The sequence below is a fragment of the Nicotiana tabacum genome, chromosome 24 (genome assembly GCF_000715075.1).
Source record: "Nicotiana tabacum cultivar K326 chromosome 24, ASM71507v2, whole genome shotgun sequence".
Classification (NCBI taxonomy): domain Eukaryota; kingdom Viridiplantae; phylum Streptophyta; class Magnoliopsida; order Solanales; family Solanaceae; genus Nicotiana; species Nicotiana tabacum.
The window spans coordinates 65,830,610-65,844,333 of record NC_134103.1 but is presented as its reverse complement, the minus strand read 5'-3'; the positions used below and the strand labels follow the sequence as shown (position 1 = coordinate 65,844,333).

Genomic DNA, 13,724 nt, shown 5'->3' with positions numbered 1-13,724 from the left:
CACTCACCTCTGTGAATGTCATGTTCTGTCTTACAAGTGATGTTAAGATTTCATGGCTCTTTATCTCAAGTTCCTTCCCCAGTCCCCACTCGTCATCCCTGAGTCCTGATCTTCAAAAGATTCAACAGGAAATTCTAAATGATAGCTCTTCCGCCTTTTTATATTCTTCCATTCATAAGAGAAGCAGAAGATTATTGTTTTAAGAAATCAGGATCGGAGGGATGTAGTGAGGCAGACTAGTCCTATTAGCCCTCCATACCTGGATGCTCAACTGGCTTAAGCTTAGCCTTTTTAGTAGTTTCCTTCAGTTAACTTTTCTTTTAAGTCCCAATATGATTGTTTCATATAAAACTAGTTGTTACCATTCACTACTCCAGAAAGAAATGTCTTACTGGTAAGATATGATTGGATAAGTTCCAGGATGTTTCTTTATTATCATGATTCATGGTCTATTTTCTTATATTCTACCTGTCCTGTTTAATTTTTAAAGATGAATGTCAGATTTCTCCTATATTTTGTGCATAAATGTTGTGATGTGATATGACCTGAATATTATTACTATCAAGGTCATGGATTCACTGCTGAAGTTCTTTTGAGATGATCTGAAAACATTTTGGAACCTTAGAACATACTTATTTAATAAGGCGAGTTCTTACTATCTGATCAAAGTTATCCTGTGGTGTTCTGTTTACATTTGTCGCCCCCAACCATCGTTAAAGTTGGAAGAAAGATTATGGAAGACTAGAATTCAGTTCCAACAAGGGCAAAAACTTAGGTGATCTCTTCCCATTTGCCTAAGACTTGGTGGCAGAAGTACCCGGTACTATGTCGGTGGGAGGATGCAAGTACCCAAGAGTAGTCAAGGTGTGTGCAAACTATCCCTAACACCACCATTATCAAAATAGAAATAAATAAATAATTGTCTCCCCTATCTGGTATCTTGTTAAATGGCCTTTATTTGTTGCAGTATGAACAATTAAGTAGCTAATTTCACATTGTGGGGGCAGTATTAGGTAAGTTAAGAAAGTAAATGCTAAAAGAGATTTGTAACAGATGTTTTACCCATTCGAAGGGTCTGCTGATTGATAGTAATTTATAATGATGAACAATTTAGTAGCCAATTTCATTGTAATTTTACCCCAGCTTTTGACGGAAAGTGAATAATTTTATTATGCAAGGCTACACTTGCTTTCTTCTTGTTCTACAAGGATAGGCTGGACATGTTGTGTGTCTGAAAGTGGGAAAAAGGATGAAACTAAGTAAATGGGATTATTCATCCAAATTTCAGTTTGAAACTCATGTCTCACTTAAAAAAGCGTCTAGTTTTAGGTCCGGCATCAACCCTAGCTACACAAGAGTAGTTTGATAATCTTACAAGAATCAACTATAAAATGTGATGGTCTCAAACTCTTTGTTTTTGTGTCAAATACAGTTAATTTTGGGTAAAACCATCTAAACTGTCTGCAGAATCTTCCATATCCTGCAACACATCTGCATCTTCTTTCATTTCAGGCACTCCTTTATCTGCGGATTCCTCCTTCCCTTTCTTTATCATCATTTCTTTTGCTTGTTTGAGAGCATCAATCAGCTTCAGAAGGCATTTCCCTGCGTCTTCTTTGGGGGAGCTAGGCATCAGGCTTTCTGCAACATCAGCAGGTATGATCTTTGTCTCCTTCATTAACATTTCAATTGGTTCAAACAGGGGATGTTCGTCCAAGAGCAAGTAATTCTTTGCCTAGAATAGGAACAATGAGGTTACAGTACGAGAGCTCAATATGCTTATCCATTCTTCCCCTTCTTGTAAGAGCTGGATCCAACTTATCCACATAATTTGTAGTAAAGACAATTATACGCTCTCCACTACATGCTGACCAAAGACCGTCAATGAAGTTCAAAAGCCCGGAGAGAGTGACTCTACTTCCACTCTCTTCGGTGTCCTTGCGAGGAACTTCTTTCTTGGTCTTTGAAGTCTTCTCTTCTGGAGGTTTCTCCTGTTTCTTTTTCCTTTGACCTGTTAGATCAAGTGAGCAGTCAATGTCTTCTATCACTATAATAGATTTACTTGATGTTTCGGCTAGAAGCCTTCTCAATTCAGTGTTGTCCCTGACCGATGTTAGCTCAAGATCATAGACGTCATAATCCAATAAATTTGCCATTGCAGCAATCATTGTTGACTTGCCAGTACCTGGGGGACCATATAGTAGATAACCCCGCTTCCACGCCTTCCCAATCCTGGCATAGAAATCCTTACTCTCCCTAAACATCAGGAGATCATCCACAATCTCCCTCTTCTTTTCTGCTTCCATTGCCAGGCTATCAAATGTTGCAGGGTGCTCAAATACAATATGGCTCCACGTGGTTTTGTTGTGGCCGTTTGTGTAGAGCTTTCTCTTCCTATTTCTCATCTGGATCTCTTTCCCTGTCTTGATCACATGCTCCAAGTAAGTATCAGTTACCATATCACGATATTTCTTGTGGAATGTCACCTTGTAATATTTTCTTTCTACTTCTGGCAAGTACTTGCTTTCCCGTTGCACAATTTTCCCAGATATCCATTGTATTTTTGCTCCGCCAAACTCATCAGTAACTCTCTCATGCTCATCCATGCTTAGCACCAGCTTGCCCCCACCATGCACAGTTTCAGCTCTGAGCTTTTTTGCCTCTTTTGCTAAATGGACACTGAGATACGCCTCGACTGCTGCATAGGCATCATGTGGCTTGAGATTGTTGCTCATGAATTCACTGATGGAAATCTGAATGAAAGGGTAGAAAAAGCTCCTGATTCTTCTTGTCCACTTATCTGAAGCTCGAATAAGCTCAGGGGGACAATATCGACGGATCATATCCCACATGAATATGAAACTAGCAATGCTGGTCCCTAAACCACCCCAACTCTGCAGCAATCCCATTGTGCTGATCATTGCTAAAGATATTTCCCCTTTTCTCCCAAGGCAAGGTGATAACTTCTCTTAAACTCTATCCACTTATATAACAGGTAATGAGAAGCTCACTTTTACTTACTTAAAAGAAGCAAATTCTGCTTCTCTTCAAGGCAATTGGTTGGTAACTTCTATTAATTCTGTTCACAATATATAAAATATATATATAATGAGTGCAAAGGAAGAAAAAGAGTAGGTAAAGCTTTTGAATACATAGTGTATGACTTTACAAAATTAAAGGCATGGGAGTACGTGGATTACTCATTAAGGAATGACGCTTGGGAGTTGAAAAAGATCAATAATCAAGAAAATGACAAACTAGTGGACGGTTTCGTGAGGTGTTTTTTCTCCTTTATGTTATTATAATAGAATGATTAGAGAAAAGACAAATGAGAAAGTGTAACTAGGATGGTGGAAGAGCTGGACATCATTGAATATATTGTTTTCATGTTTACGTATTAATCTTACATCACCAAATATGACATTACCAAATAGGCTACTGGCTCGTTTCCTTTTTTTTGTTCTTCTTCTTTTGTTTTTTCCTTTGTCCTTTTTATAAGAGATATTAAAGATAGAAAGTCATTCTGGTCACTAAAGTAAAAAATCAAAAAGCTTGCCGCGAAGTAATAATGTGACTTTCCTTTTACTATAATCTTTTTAGGGGTATTATCACTTTTAACCCGCGACACAAACTATTTATATTTGATAGCCGAAATTTTTAGCTTAGAATTCATGAATTAGTATAAACGGTCGTGTGGTTTGCGGCTACCTTATACACTATCAGTGATTGTGATACATTGAATAGTAATCAAAGTTCTATTTGTATCATTATCATATATTGACTAGTCAAAGTTCTATTTGTATCATTATCATACATTGACTAGTGATCAAAGGTCTATTTGTATAATTCTTGGATGTTTCCCAACTTGTACTAATATATGAATTTATAAATCAAAATATTCAACATCTTAGTCAAGACAATGTTGAGGCCGGCTTGGTGAATCCACATTTCCTTATTTATTATTTAAGTTCAACTCATATCATCATCATACATAGTAAGAAGGCAGGATCTTCGCGAAGGGGGTTCAAAAAAATAAATTGTAGCTAGTGGGAATTGAACCTATATCCTTTCAAAGATTTTAAATCCCTTGACCACTAAGCTATACTTTTGGGTTGTGTCAAGAGGGTTCAAAACTTTATATATAGAGGTAAAAAACAGATTTTGCCTTATATATACAGTGTAATTTTTCGACGAAGGGGGTTCCCCCTTCCGCCCCCTCAAACTGCCCCTGGTTGAAATAACATTCTCAAAAGAATAATTTAAAGAGGAAATCTGATTTAAAACGAAGCATCCTAAATATGGGTAAATGAATAATAGAAATTTCAATCCATTTTGATTTAAAACGAAGCATCCTAAATATGGGTCAATGAACAAAAAAATAGAAATTTCAACACACTTGATTTAAAACGAAGTATCCTAAATATGGGTAAATGAATAATTAAATATTTCAATCCTCTTCTAAGCATTAAAATTTATTTAAGCATTTCCTTTAATTTAAAATCCAACATTACAAACATTACCTAGAAACTACTAAGAGGTACCACGCGTGGTTTCCCAAAGTAGTGTTAGAGAGGGTATTTTGTCATTTAAGCTTTCTTTATGCATAGTTTACTGATAGATAGGTCATGCACTATAATTTCTCATTGAATTCCGCATAAAACAGTACTCCCTCCGTTCCAATTTATGTGAACCTATTTCCTTTTTGGTCCGTTCGAAAAAGAATGACCATTTTCTAAATTTGGTAATAATTTAGCTTAAACTTACTATTTTACCCTTAACGATAAGCTTTTATAACCACACAAATACTCTGGGCCCCTTTTTGACTTGTTTAGGACCACAAATTTCAAAAATCTTTATTTTTTCTTAAACTCCGTACTCAGTCAAACAGGTTCACATAAATTAAAACGAAGGGAGTATAGAATTACTGACCTAACAGTGCATCTCTATACAACAAGTTTAACGTCAGACTTACTTCCAAGGTGATCAAATGACCACTTAGCATATGTAGTAGTATTAATTTAAGTAAACAAACTGAAACATTAATTCTGATCGATCATACGCGAGGTGGTGTTAATGAGAGGTTGGAGGTTTGGAGACATACCCTTGAGTCTAAAGGTTTTAGGCTGAGCAGGACCAAGACAGAATACTTGGAGTGCAAGTTCAGCGGTGTTATCCAGGAAGCAGACGGAGATGCGAGGCTTGATACACAAGTTATTCCTAAGAGAGAAAGTTTCAAGTACCTTAGGTCTATAATTCAGAATGATGGGGAGATAGATGAGGATGTGACACATTGTATCGGAGCAGGGTGGATGAAGTGGAGGCTCGATTCCGGTGTCTTGTGTAATAAGAATGTGCCTTTGAGACTTAAAGGTAAGTTCTACAAGGTAGTGGTTAAACCGACTATGTTGTATGAGGCAGAATGCTGGCCAGTCAAAAACCCCCATGTCCAGCAGATGAAAGCAGTTGAAATGAGGATGTTGAGATGAATGTGTGAGCATACAAGGTTAGATAGAATTAGCAATGAAGTTATCCGGGACAAGGTGTGAGTGACTCCTGTGGAGGAAAAGATGCGTAAATCGAGACTTAAATAGTTCGAGCATGTTAAAAAGAGAAGCACGGATGCCCAATCAGGAGGTGTGAGAGATTGGCCTTGGGGGTAAGAGGAAGGGTAGAGGTAAGCCAAAGAAGTCTTGGGGAGAGGTGATCAGGCGGGACATGGCATAGCTGGAGCTAACCGAGGACATGATCCTTGACAGAAGGGTGTGAAAGTTGAGAATTAGGGTAGAAGGTTAGTAGGTAGTCGAGCGTTTCCCTATGTCTTCCTTAGTTCAATAGTATTAGTGTAGTTTGGTATCCCTTTTATTCTTAGTTTGTTATTACCACATATTTTACACTGTTGTTACTTCCTTCCGTACGCCCTTAGTTTGTTATCATTTCATATCTTGTTTATTACTGACTATTAGTGCTTCTTTCGTACTCTCTTTTGCTTGCTTGGGTTTTGTTTTCTAAATACCTTATATTGATGTTACTTGCTATAAGTGCTTCTTCAATTCTTTCTTCAGCCGAGAGTCTATCAGAAATAATTTTTTTGCCCTTCCAGGATAGGAATAAGGCTGCGTACATACTACCTTCCCCAGATCCCACTTGTGGGATTACACTGGGTTGTTGTTGTTGTAAAATGAAACATTAATTGTGATTCATATAAGAGTACTGCTTTCTAGTTTCTATAATCTGGTACAGACACAGAGAACAAACAAAGGATGAATTCAAAGATTAGTGGGCAGTAAAGGCACTTCTAAAGCAAATGAGTTTCAAGAAACAAATGTAGAAAAAGATTAACTTTAGCTTAATGGAGAAGGGAGAGAGTGGTGGGGTACTCATAATCCACTAAGGGGTCGTTTGGTTATGAAAAAGTTATCTCATGATTAATTATTTTGGAATTAGTTATTCTATATTTTTATGGGGATAAAAAAATACTACAATCTCGGTATAACTAATCTCGAGATTAATTATACCGCAACTTTCTCCCAACCAAATATGGGATAAACTCTTCTTAAATTTAATTTCGGACTTAATTATTCCTAATCCCTCGTACCAACGAGCCCTAAATTTCCAACAGCTAGTCCTAGGAGATTTCTGAGTAATCAAAAAATGGAAAATGAAAAAGGAAGAGAGTTCTAACCTTACAGTGGCTCTGAAGCTTATGTATGATTGGTGTTGGAGCAAAGAAGAATTGTGAGCTAGTGATTTGAGAGATGGATCATGAAAGAGACAATCACCTTCCCTTCTGTCTTTTACTTGATTACTTTGTTGGAGAAGAAAGTAAAATTTTTGAAACATATGAAGCTCAATTATGCAATTGAGGACTCTTAAAAGTTTTCTTTTCTAAGTAATGTGAGTGTGAAGTGGTCAAATGAAAGCACCGACTGAATTGCTTTTGGCAGAAGACCAAAGCATGTGCTCCCAAGGACAAAGGAAAAAGAAACAAAAAAGTACTGCGACACCAAGTTAACTAATTAAGTAACTTATTTTCTTTTTAGTCCGTGAAAAAAAATAACTTTCTTTTTCTATTTGGAAACAATTTACTTTTATACAATGATTTATAGCCACAGAAAATATATGTGTCTTATTTTACACCACAAGTTTAAAAGTCTTCTCTCTTTTCTTAAACTCATTGCCCAGTCAAATGAGTTCACATAAATTGAAACGGAGGGAGTATATACATATTTTTTTTAAACCCTCCCACGTTTGGAGAATCTAGAGTATTTTCACATTTATCCTCCGGAGTGATTCGAACGGTTATGGGTGAAAATGCTTTTACCAATTGAGCAAGCCTCACTTGTCATATAGACATATCTCGTTTATTTATTTTATTACTAAAAAATTAGTCTAAAAATAATTAAATTAATTTAACAAAATAAAAAGAAGAATAGACAAAAGCTGGAATACAACCTTTCATAACTTAAATAAAAGATAAATAGAAAAGTTTTAGGAAATAAGAACTTTCCTGATGTGTTTAAAACTTGAATTTTATAGATAAGAACTTCCCTAACTTGTTTAAAACTTGAAAATTGAAATAAAAGCTTAAAAATTTGGAAAGGATTTAGATTTACTTGATTCCTGACATCATTATGTAAGAAAACGTAAAAAACTTATTAATTGGAAAGGTCATAAATTGTAGGAAAGTTGAAGTGGCAAAACATACATACTTCAAATCCTAAAATATGTGTCCATTCTTCAAACAAATTATTGCAAATATCAAATTTAACAATTTATTATAATTACTATTTTATTGAATATGGAATGTATTTTCAGGTTAGAAAATTAATTGTAATCATATGCCCGACAGTGTGCTGAATAATTAATAGATAGAATCTAGAACAAATTTCTCTTTACCCCTTAACCTTTAAGATTTTGAAAACAATATTCCGGTCATCTTTTGAATATGAGCGATAACCCCTTATAGTTTCAAGTGAGAAATAAGTATTAACAATTGGGTAGAATAGAATACAATTAACGGATCCCTAAATTTATATTCATGTGTAGAGGGATCAATTAGGTGAAACTCTTTCGCCATCTACGTTGTTTTGGGGTGAAATTAGGTTTAAGCTGCCCAAGCGATGAATGTAGCTAATCGGCATGTGAAGCTAAAATGCTATACTTTATATCATCATTTACCCTATATTTTGTTGTAATATTGATGATTCATGCTATGTTTGTGTCTGATTGAGTGCATTTTGTGTATAGGATCATTTGAGAATGAAGTGGAAAGAAACTTGAACAAAGAGATATAAAAAATGACGAAGTAGAGCATGGGAGGAATCACGAAGAAAGGCCGCGAACATGTTGCACCTTAGAGAGAGCCATGCGAAGAAAATTGCGCCTTACACGACGCATAGCGGAGTCCACGACACCAAAGTCAACACCTCACATGGCGCTAGGTAGAGGCCGGGGCAGCCAATTTTTGACGTGGGGCGACAACGACTTTTTTCGAGCTACGTTCTTTTTCTTTATTGATTTTGGACTCGGACTTCTGAAAGTGCAAGAAGGGGGGAGGGATGAATTGTGATTTTTCTTTTCTTCTTCGCAGCAGTCAACTAATTTAAGTTCTAGTCAACTGGGCTTTTCAGGAATCAAATGAGAAAGATAAATTGCAGAAAGTAAATGACACAGTATGTTTTTATACTAGTTTGAATTCAGAGTGAATCCTACGTCCATTCTCCTTGGGTTTCAAGGGTGATATCTTTCAAGTATGAAGTGGCTTAGTACATATGAGTTGATGTTGTTATACACCAACAACTTTTGTCAGTCATTCTTCTCTCTATAATTGATACAATGCCTCACCAGTGTTCTTATCTCTCTCTCTTCTCTTCTTTGTTACACTAGAAATCTAGAGCAGACTACAATGTTTTGTTTGAAGTAGAATAGAGAGATTGAAGTTGGTTTGATCAAAGTATGTTCGCTTCAAGTCTGGGACATATGTATATATATATATAATTCGTGAGTCCTTCTTGACTTTTGAATGATATGAATCTTGAGAGATTGCAAACCCAAGGGAGTTGATCCTTGAACGGAATCATAGATTGATTCGTTCCAAGAATAAAGTCAAGTTTCCGTTGATCTTCCTTGATTTGTGGTCTTGACAAGCTTTTCATTCGCTAGGCATATCTTTTCGTAACTTGAGTGATTTGCGATAGATCCCTTGATTTCTGGCTTCAACAATCTCCAGTACAGTCCTTTGCGATCTTGTTTCCCTTTGATTTGGGACCTTCCTATAATAACTTCCGTCAATCATTTATTGAATCATTGATTGATTCTTCTTCCGTATCTCCGCTGCTTATTCCTTTTTCATCTCTAATTATTGATTCTTTCCTTTGCATTGCTCCAGTAATAGATTGTTCCCTTAATCTATTCTTGAATGGTATTTCACATGTGATCCTTGTGATCCTGCACCACATGTGATATATTATTTTTCATCATTGAAACTCATAATTAATAATCTCTCCTTTTTTTATGATGACAAAAATAATATACATATAAACAATAGTTTACTTCCCTGTAGTCGACTCCCCCTCAATAGGTGCTGCATATACTTCAGTTGACTCCCCTTCAACAAGAGCTGCATATACTTCAGTCAACTCCCCCTCAACAAGAGTTGCTATATGTCCTGCAAAGTACAACGTCTTTCTTCCCCTTTTTGACATCAGCAAAGAGGGGATATGCACATATACAATTGAAATTAAGTAGAAACAGACACATCATAGTCAAATATTTGTAAAATATAGGCATGCAGGGTTTAGCAAAAGTATCCAGCAACTGATTATCTAGTTCATCATAGCAAAATAGTAAAAAGAGATTGTTTGAAAATTCCACAACTAATGACGCAAGAAATAAGTAAGAATGTTGCAAATTGCCTCCTTCAGACGTTCAAAGCTGGCATTGGCTGAAATTGTCACCCCATCAATCATGTCATGTACTTACTTGAAGGCTTTGACTACATTTTCTCCAAGTTTGAGAATTTTGACCCTTATCTTTGAAACATCGGACCAGTCTCTTTGGAGATTGCATAGATGTCCCCAACAGTGGATTGAGTTTCTGCAAGAAGTCCTTGATGATGGTCAACCTATTGTCAATAGCAGACAATTTCTCCATAAGATTAGGATTACCTATACTATGATGGGAAACAAAGGCTTTGGTCTTGGGATCAGGTTGAACATTCTTCACTTCACCTTCCTGTTTCTTCACCCAAGAACCCTTAGCACACACATACCCCATACTGGTGAAGGCTCTAGAGTTGTAGGACTTGGAAACAGAGACAAAGGGGTATTCTTAGATAGAGATGTTGTGGGCTTCCAAAATATGGGTGATAGCCATACCATAGGGTAAACTGGTGGGATCATTAACACTCTCAATCATGAAGTTTATGACCCATGAGGATAGTTTAACCTTAAGTTTGGTCACAAGGCAGTAGACAAGAAAGGTATCTCGTTGAGAGAAGGTGGAGAATGATCCAGTACGGGGTAGAAGAGTAGTTGCAATAATGTGGGCCAGAACTCGGGTTTCAAAACTAACATCACTGGGACCTAAATGGTTAGGAAGGAAATCAGATGGACACTCAGCAATACAACGTTTTGCCTGATCAAAAGAAATTTCAAAATCATCAGGCCAAGTATTCTTGAAAAGCATAAGAAAACCGGTGCACTTACACTGAAAAATTGAGTCAAACATGGCACAATAAAGAACAATGCGTTTTCCTAGAACTAGGGATTCTAACTTATCAGGCTTGCTAGAGTGAAGATTTGCATAAAACATTCTCACTAAAGGTTCATAGACTTTGGGAGGTGGTACAGAGAGGAATTTTGACCATCCTTGAAAAACAAACAGATCCTTTACCTTACAATTGAGGGCCTCCATATCATCAAGGTCGATTACTCTGTCATGGGCAATGGGCTTGTCTTTCAGAGCAATAAATAAATCCCTATTTGGGGTATAACATAAATTGAGGTCAGACTATAGAGAACTCGAGAGGTCTACTTTGGATTTCTTGGGGATAAAAGATTCATGGAATCTTCCATAGGCCTTTTTCCAAGAGCTTTTTCTCCTATTGGGCGAAAGTGGTCTGATAGTTCTGACTAAGAAAAGGCAAACCCTTCTGAGTGGTCACAACCTAGGTCTACTTGTTCTAGAGGCTGAGAAGAGGGTTTTCCCTTGGAACGAGTACTTTTTCTAGTGGAGGCAGACAAATTCTTGGAGTTTTTAGTCATTGAGAGACTTTGAGGAAGGATTTGAAGGATTTTGAGGAAAGGTTTCTGAGTGGTAGGAGCAATGAAGACAGAGAAGAATGGTTCAGGGAATTAAAAGGAAGGGATTTTGACGGTTGAGTGCAGGAAAGGAAAAGGTGTCAGGAAGGGTCATGATGATTGATTTTCCTTTCTTGCAAGCTGCGATTGATGGGAAAAGAGAGGGAAATCGGAGGCGCTAAATTAATGCATACTTACAGATAAAACAAAATTAAAAACATTAGACACATAAGAATTAAAAACTAACACATAGGTCCTAATTTTTATGATCAAGCGAAATAATACCAAGTAAGGGAGCAAAATCTATCTTCAAGTAAAGGCTTAGTAAAAAGTCAGCTAATTGATCAGTGGTGCCAACAAATGATAATTCTATATCTCCCTTGAGCACGCAATCTCAAATAAAATGATTCTTGATGTCTATATGCTTAGGCCTAGAATGATGCACATGATTCTTTGAGAGACATATAACACTAGAGTTATCACAAAATATTTGAATATGTTTAAAAAATAGTTCATAGTCACCCAGTTGATGAGATATCCATAGTAACTGTGCGCAGCATTGCCCAATGGAAATATATTTTGCCTCCGTTGTGGATAATGCAACTGAGCATTATTTCTTACCGTTCCATGAAATTAATGCCTTTCCCAGTAATTGACATGTTCTGCTAGTGCTTTTTCTGTTTTCCTTATCACCCACAAGATAAGCATCAGAAAAACCTTCCAGCTTAAATTTGTTAGAACGTGGATACCATAATCTATAAGAAATAGTTCCGATGAGGTAACGAATTATTCTCTTTACTGCAGTCAGATGTGATTCCTTAAGAGTTGACTGAAATCTGGCACATTTACACACAATAAACATAATATCTGTTCGACTGACAGTCAAGTAAAGCAAAGAACCAATCATTCCACAATATTTAGTTTCATCAACTGGATTTCCTTTTTCGTCCTTGTCGAGACTTGTTGATGGGCTCATTGGTGTACCAATTGCTTTAGCACTGCTCATGCCAAACTTTTGAATTAATTCCTTTGTATATTTTGTCTGGCACACGAACGTTCCTTCTTCAGATTGTTGAAATTGTAGTCTAAGGAAAAATGTAAGCTCTCCCATCATGCTCATTTCAAACTCACTTTGCATAAGACTAGCGAATTCCTTGCACAAAAGAGGGTTAGCACTTCAAAAGATAATATCATCAACATAAACTTGAATAATAAGATTACCTCCTGATGATCTCTTGATAAATAAGGTAGTATCTACTTTACCTCTTGTAAAGCCATGATCAAGTAGAAATGAACTAAGCTTTTCGTACCAGGCTCGTGGATCTTGTTTGAGTCCATACAGAGCTTTAGTTAACTTATACACATGGTAAGGGAATTTTGAGTCTTCAAAACTGAGAGGTTGTATTAGATATACCTCCTCATTAATGAAGCCATTTAAAAAGACACGTTTGACATCCATCTGAAAGAGTCTAAATCGTTTGAAGGATGCATATGCAAGAAGAATCCATATAGACTCTAGTCAAGCTACTGGTGCAAAAGTCTCATCGTAGTCGACTCCCTCCTGTTGTGACTAGCCTTGGGCTACTAATCTGACTTTGTTTCTCACGACCTTTCCATCTTCATTAAGCTTATTTCTGAAAACCCATTTTGTTCCAACTATGGTAGCATTTGCACGCTTAGGTTGCAGTTTCCAAATTTGATTTTTATCAAATTGATCGAGTTCTTCCTACATTGCTTGTACCTAGCTGGAGTCTTTTAAGGCTTCTTCAACCTTCTTTGGTTCAATCTGAGAGATGAGTGCTACATTTTCCTTTTTCTTGAGAGCTTCCCTGGTTTCATTCCTTCACTTGTATCTCCTATGATAAACTTTTGAGGATATTCCGCTTCACTTCTTCACTCATTTGGATGTATTGCAATCGTATGAGTAGTTGACTCCTTCTATGATTCTGGTTGACTGGTGACATTCTCACTAGTTGATTCTGTGACATCGTCTATCGTATCAGTCAACATTTGAGATTTGCTTGACTGTGGTGTTTCTTGACTAATATCTTCATCACCTGCAATAATTCCTTTCTCGGCCGAGTGTTATTTTTATCAAATATGACATGTACTGATTCTTCTACAAATAAAGTGTGTTTATTTTAAACTCTAAAAGATCTGTTGTTTATGGAATAACCTAAAAAATACCTTCATCACTTCTTGGATCAAAATTTCCAAGATTGTCCTTACCATTGTTGTGGATAAAACACTTGCTGCCAAAAGGATGAAAATAACCTATGTTTGGCCGTTTACCTTTCCATAATTCATATGGAGTTTTCTTCAGGATAGGTCTTATAAGACATCTGTTGAGAACGTGGCAGGCTATGCTTACTACTTCTGCCCAAAAATGGTTTGGCAGGGAATATTCCAATATCATTATTCTGG

At 36.6% G+C, this 13,724-nt stretch overlaps 1 protein-coding gene across 2 annotated transcripts; it reads right to left on the bottom strand.

The window, feature by feature from the left end:
• Positions 1–1,238: 1,238 nt before the first annotated feature.
• LOC107823337 (AAA-ATPase ASD, mitochondrial-like) lies at positions 1,239–6,916 on the bottom strand. 2 transcript variants are annotated; one of them, NM_001326118.1, is given in 3 exon segments: positions 1,433–1,741; positions 1,744–1,748; positions 1,751–2,921. In NM_001326118.1, coding segments are annotated over 3 exon segments (1,485 nt in total).
• Positions 6,917–13,724: the final 6,808 nt, after the last annotated feature.

Coding starts and splice junctions, on each gene's coding strand:
- LOC107823337 (XM_016649963.2), bottom strand. CDS start 2,921: ATGATCAGCACAATGGGATTGCTGCAGAGTTGGGGTGGTTTAGGGACC.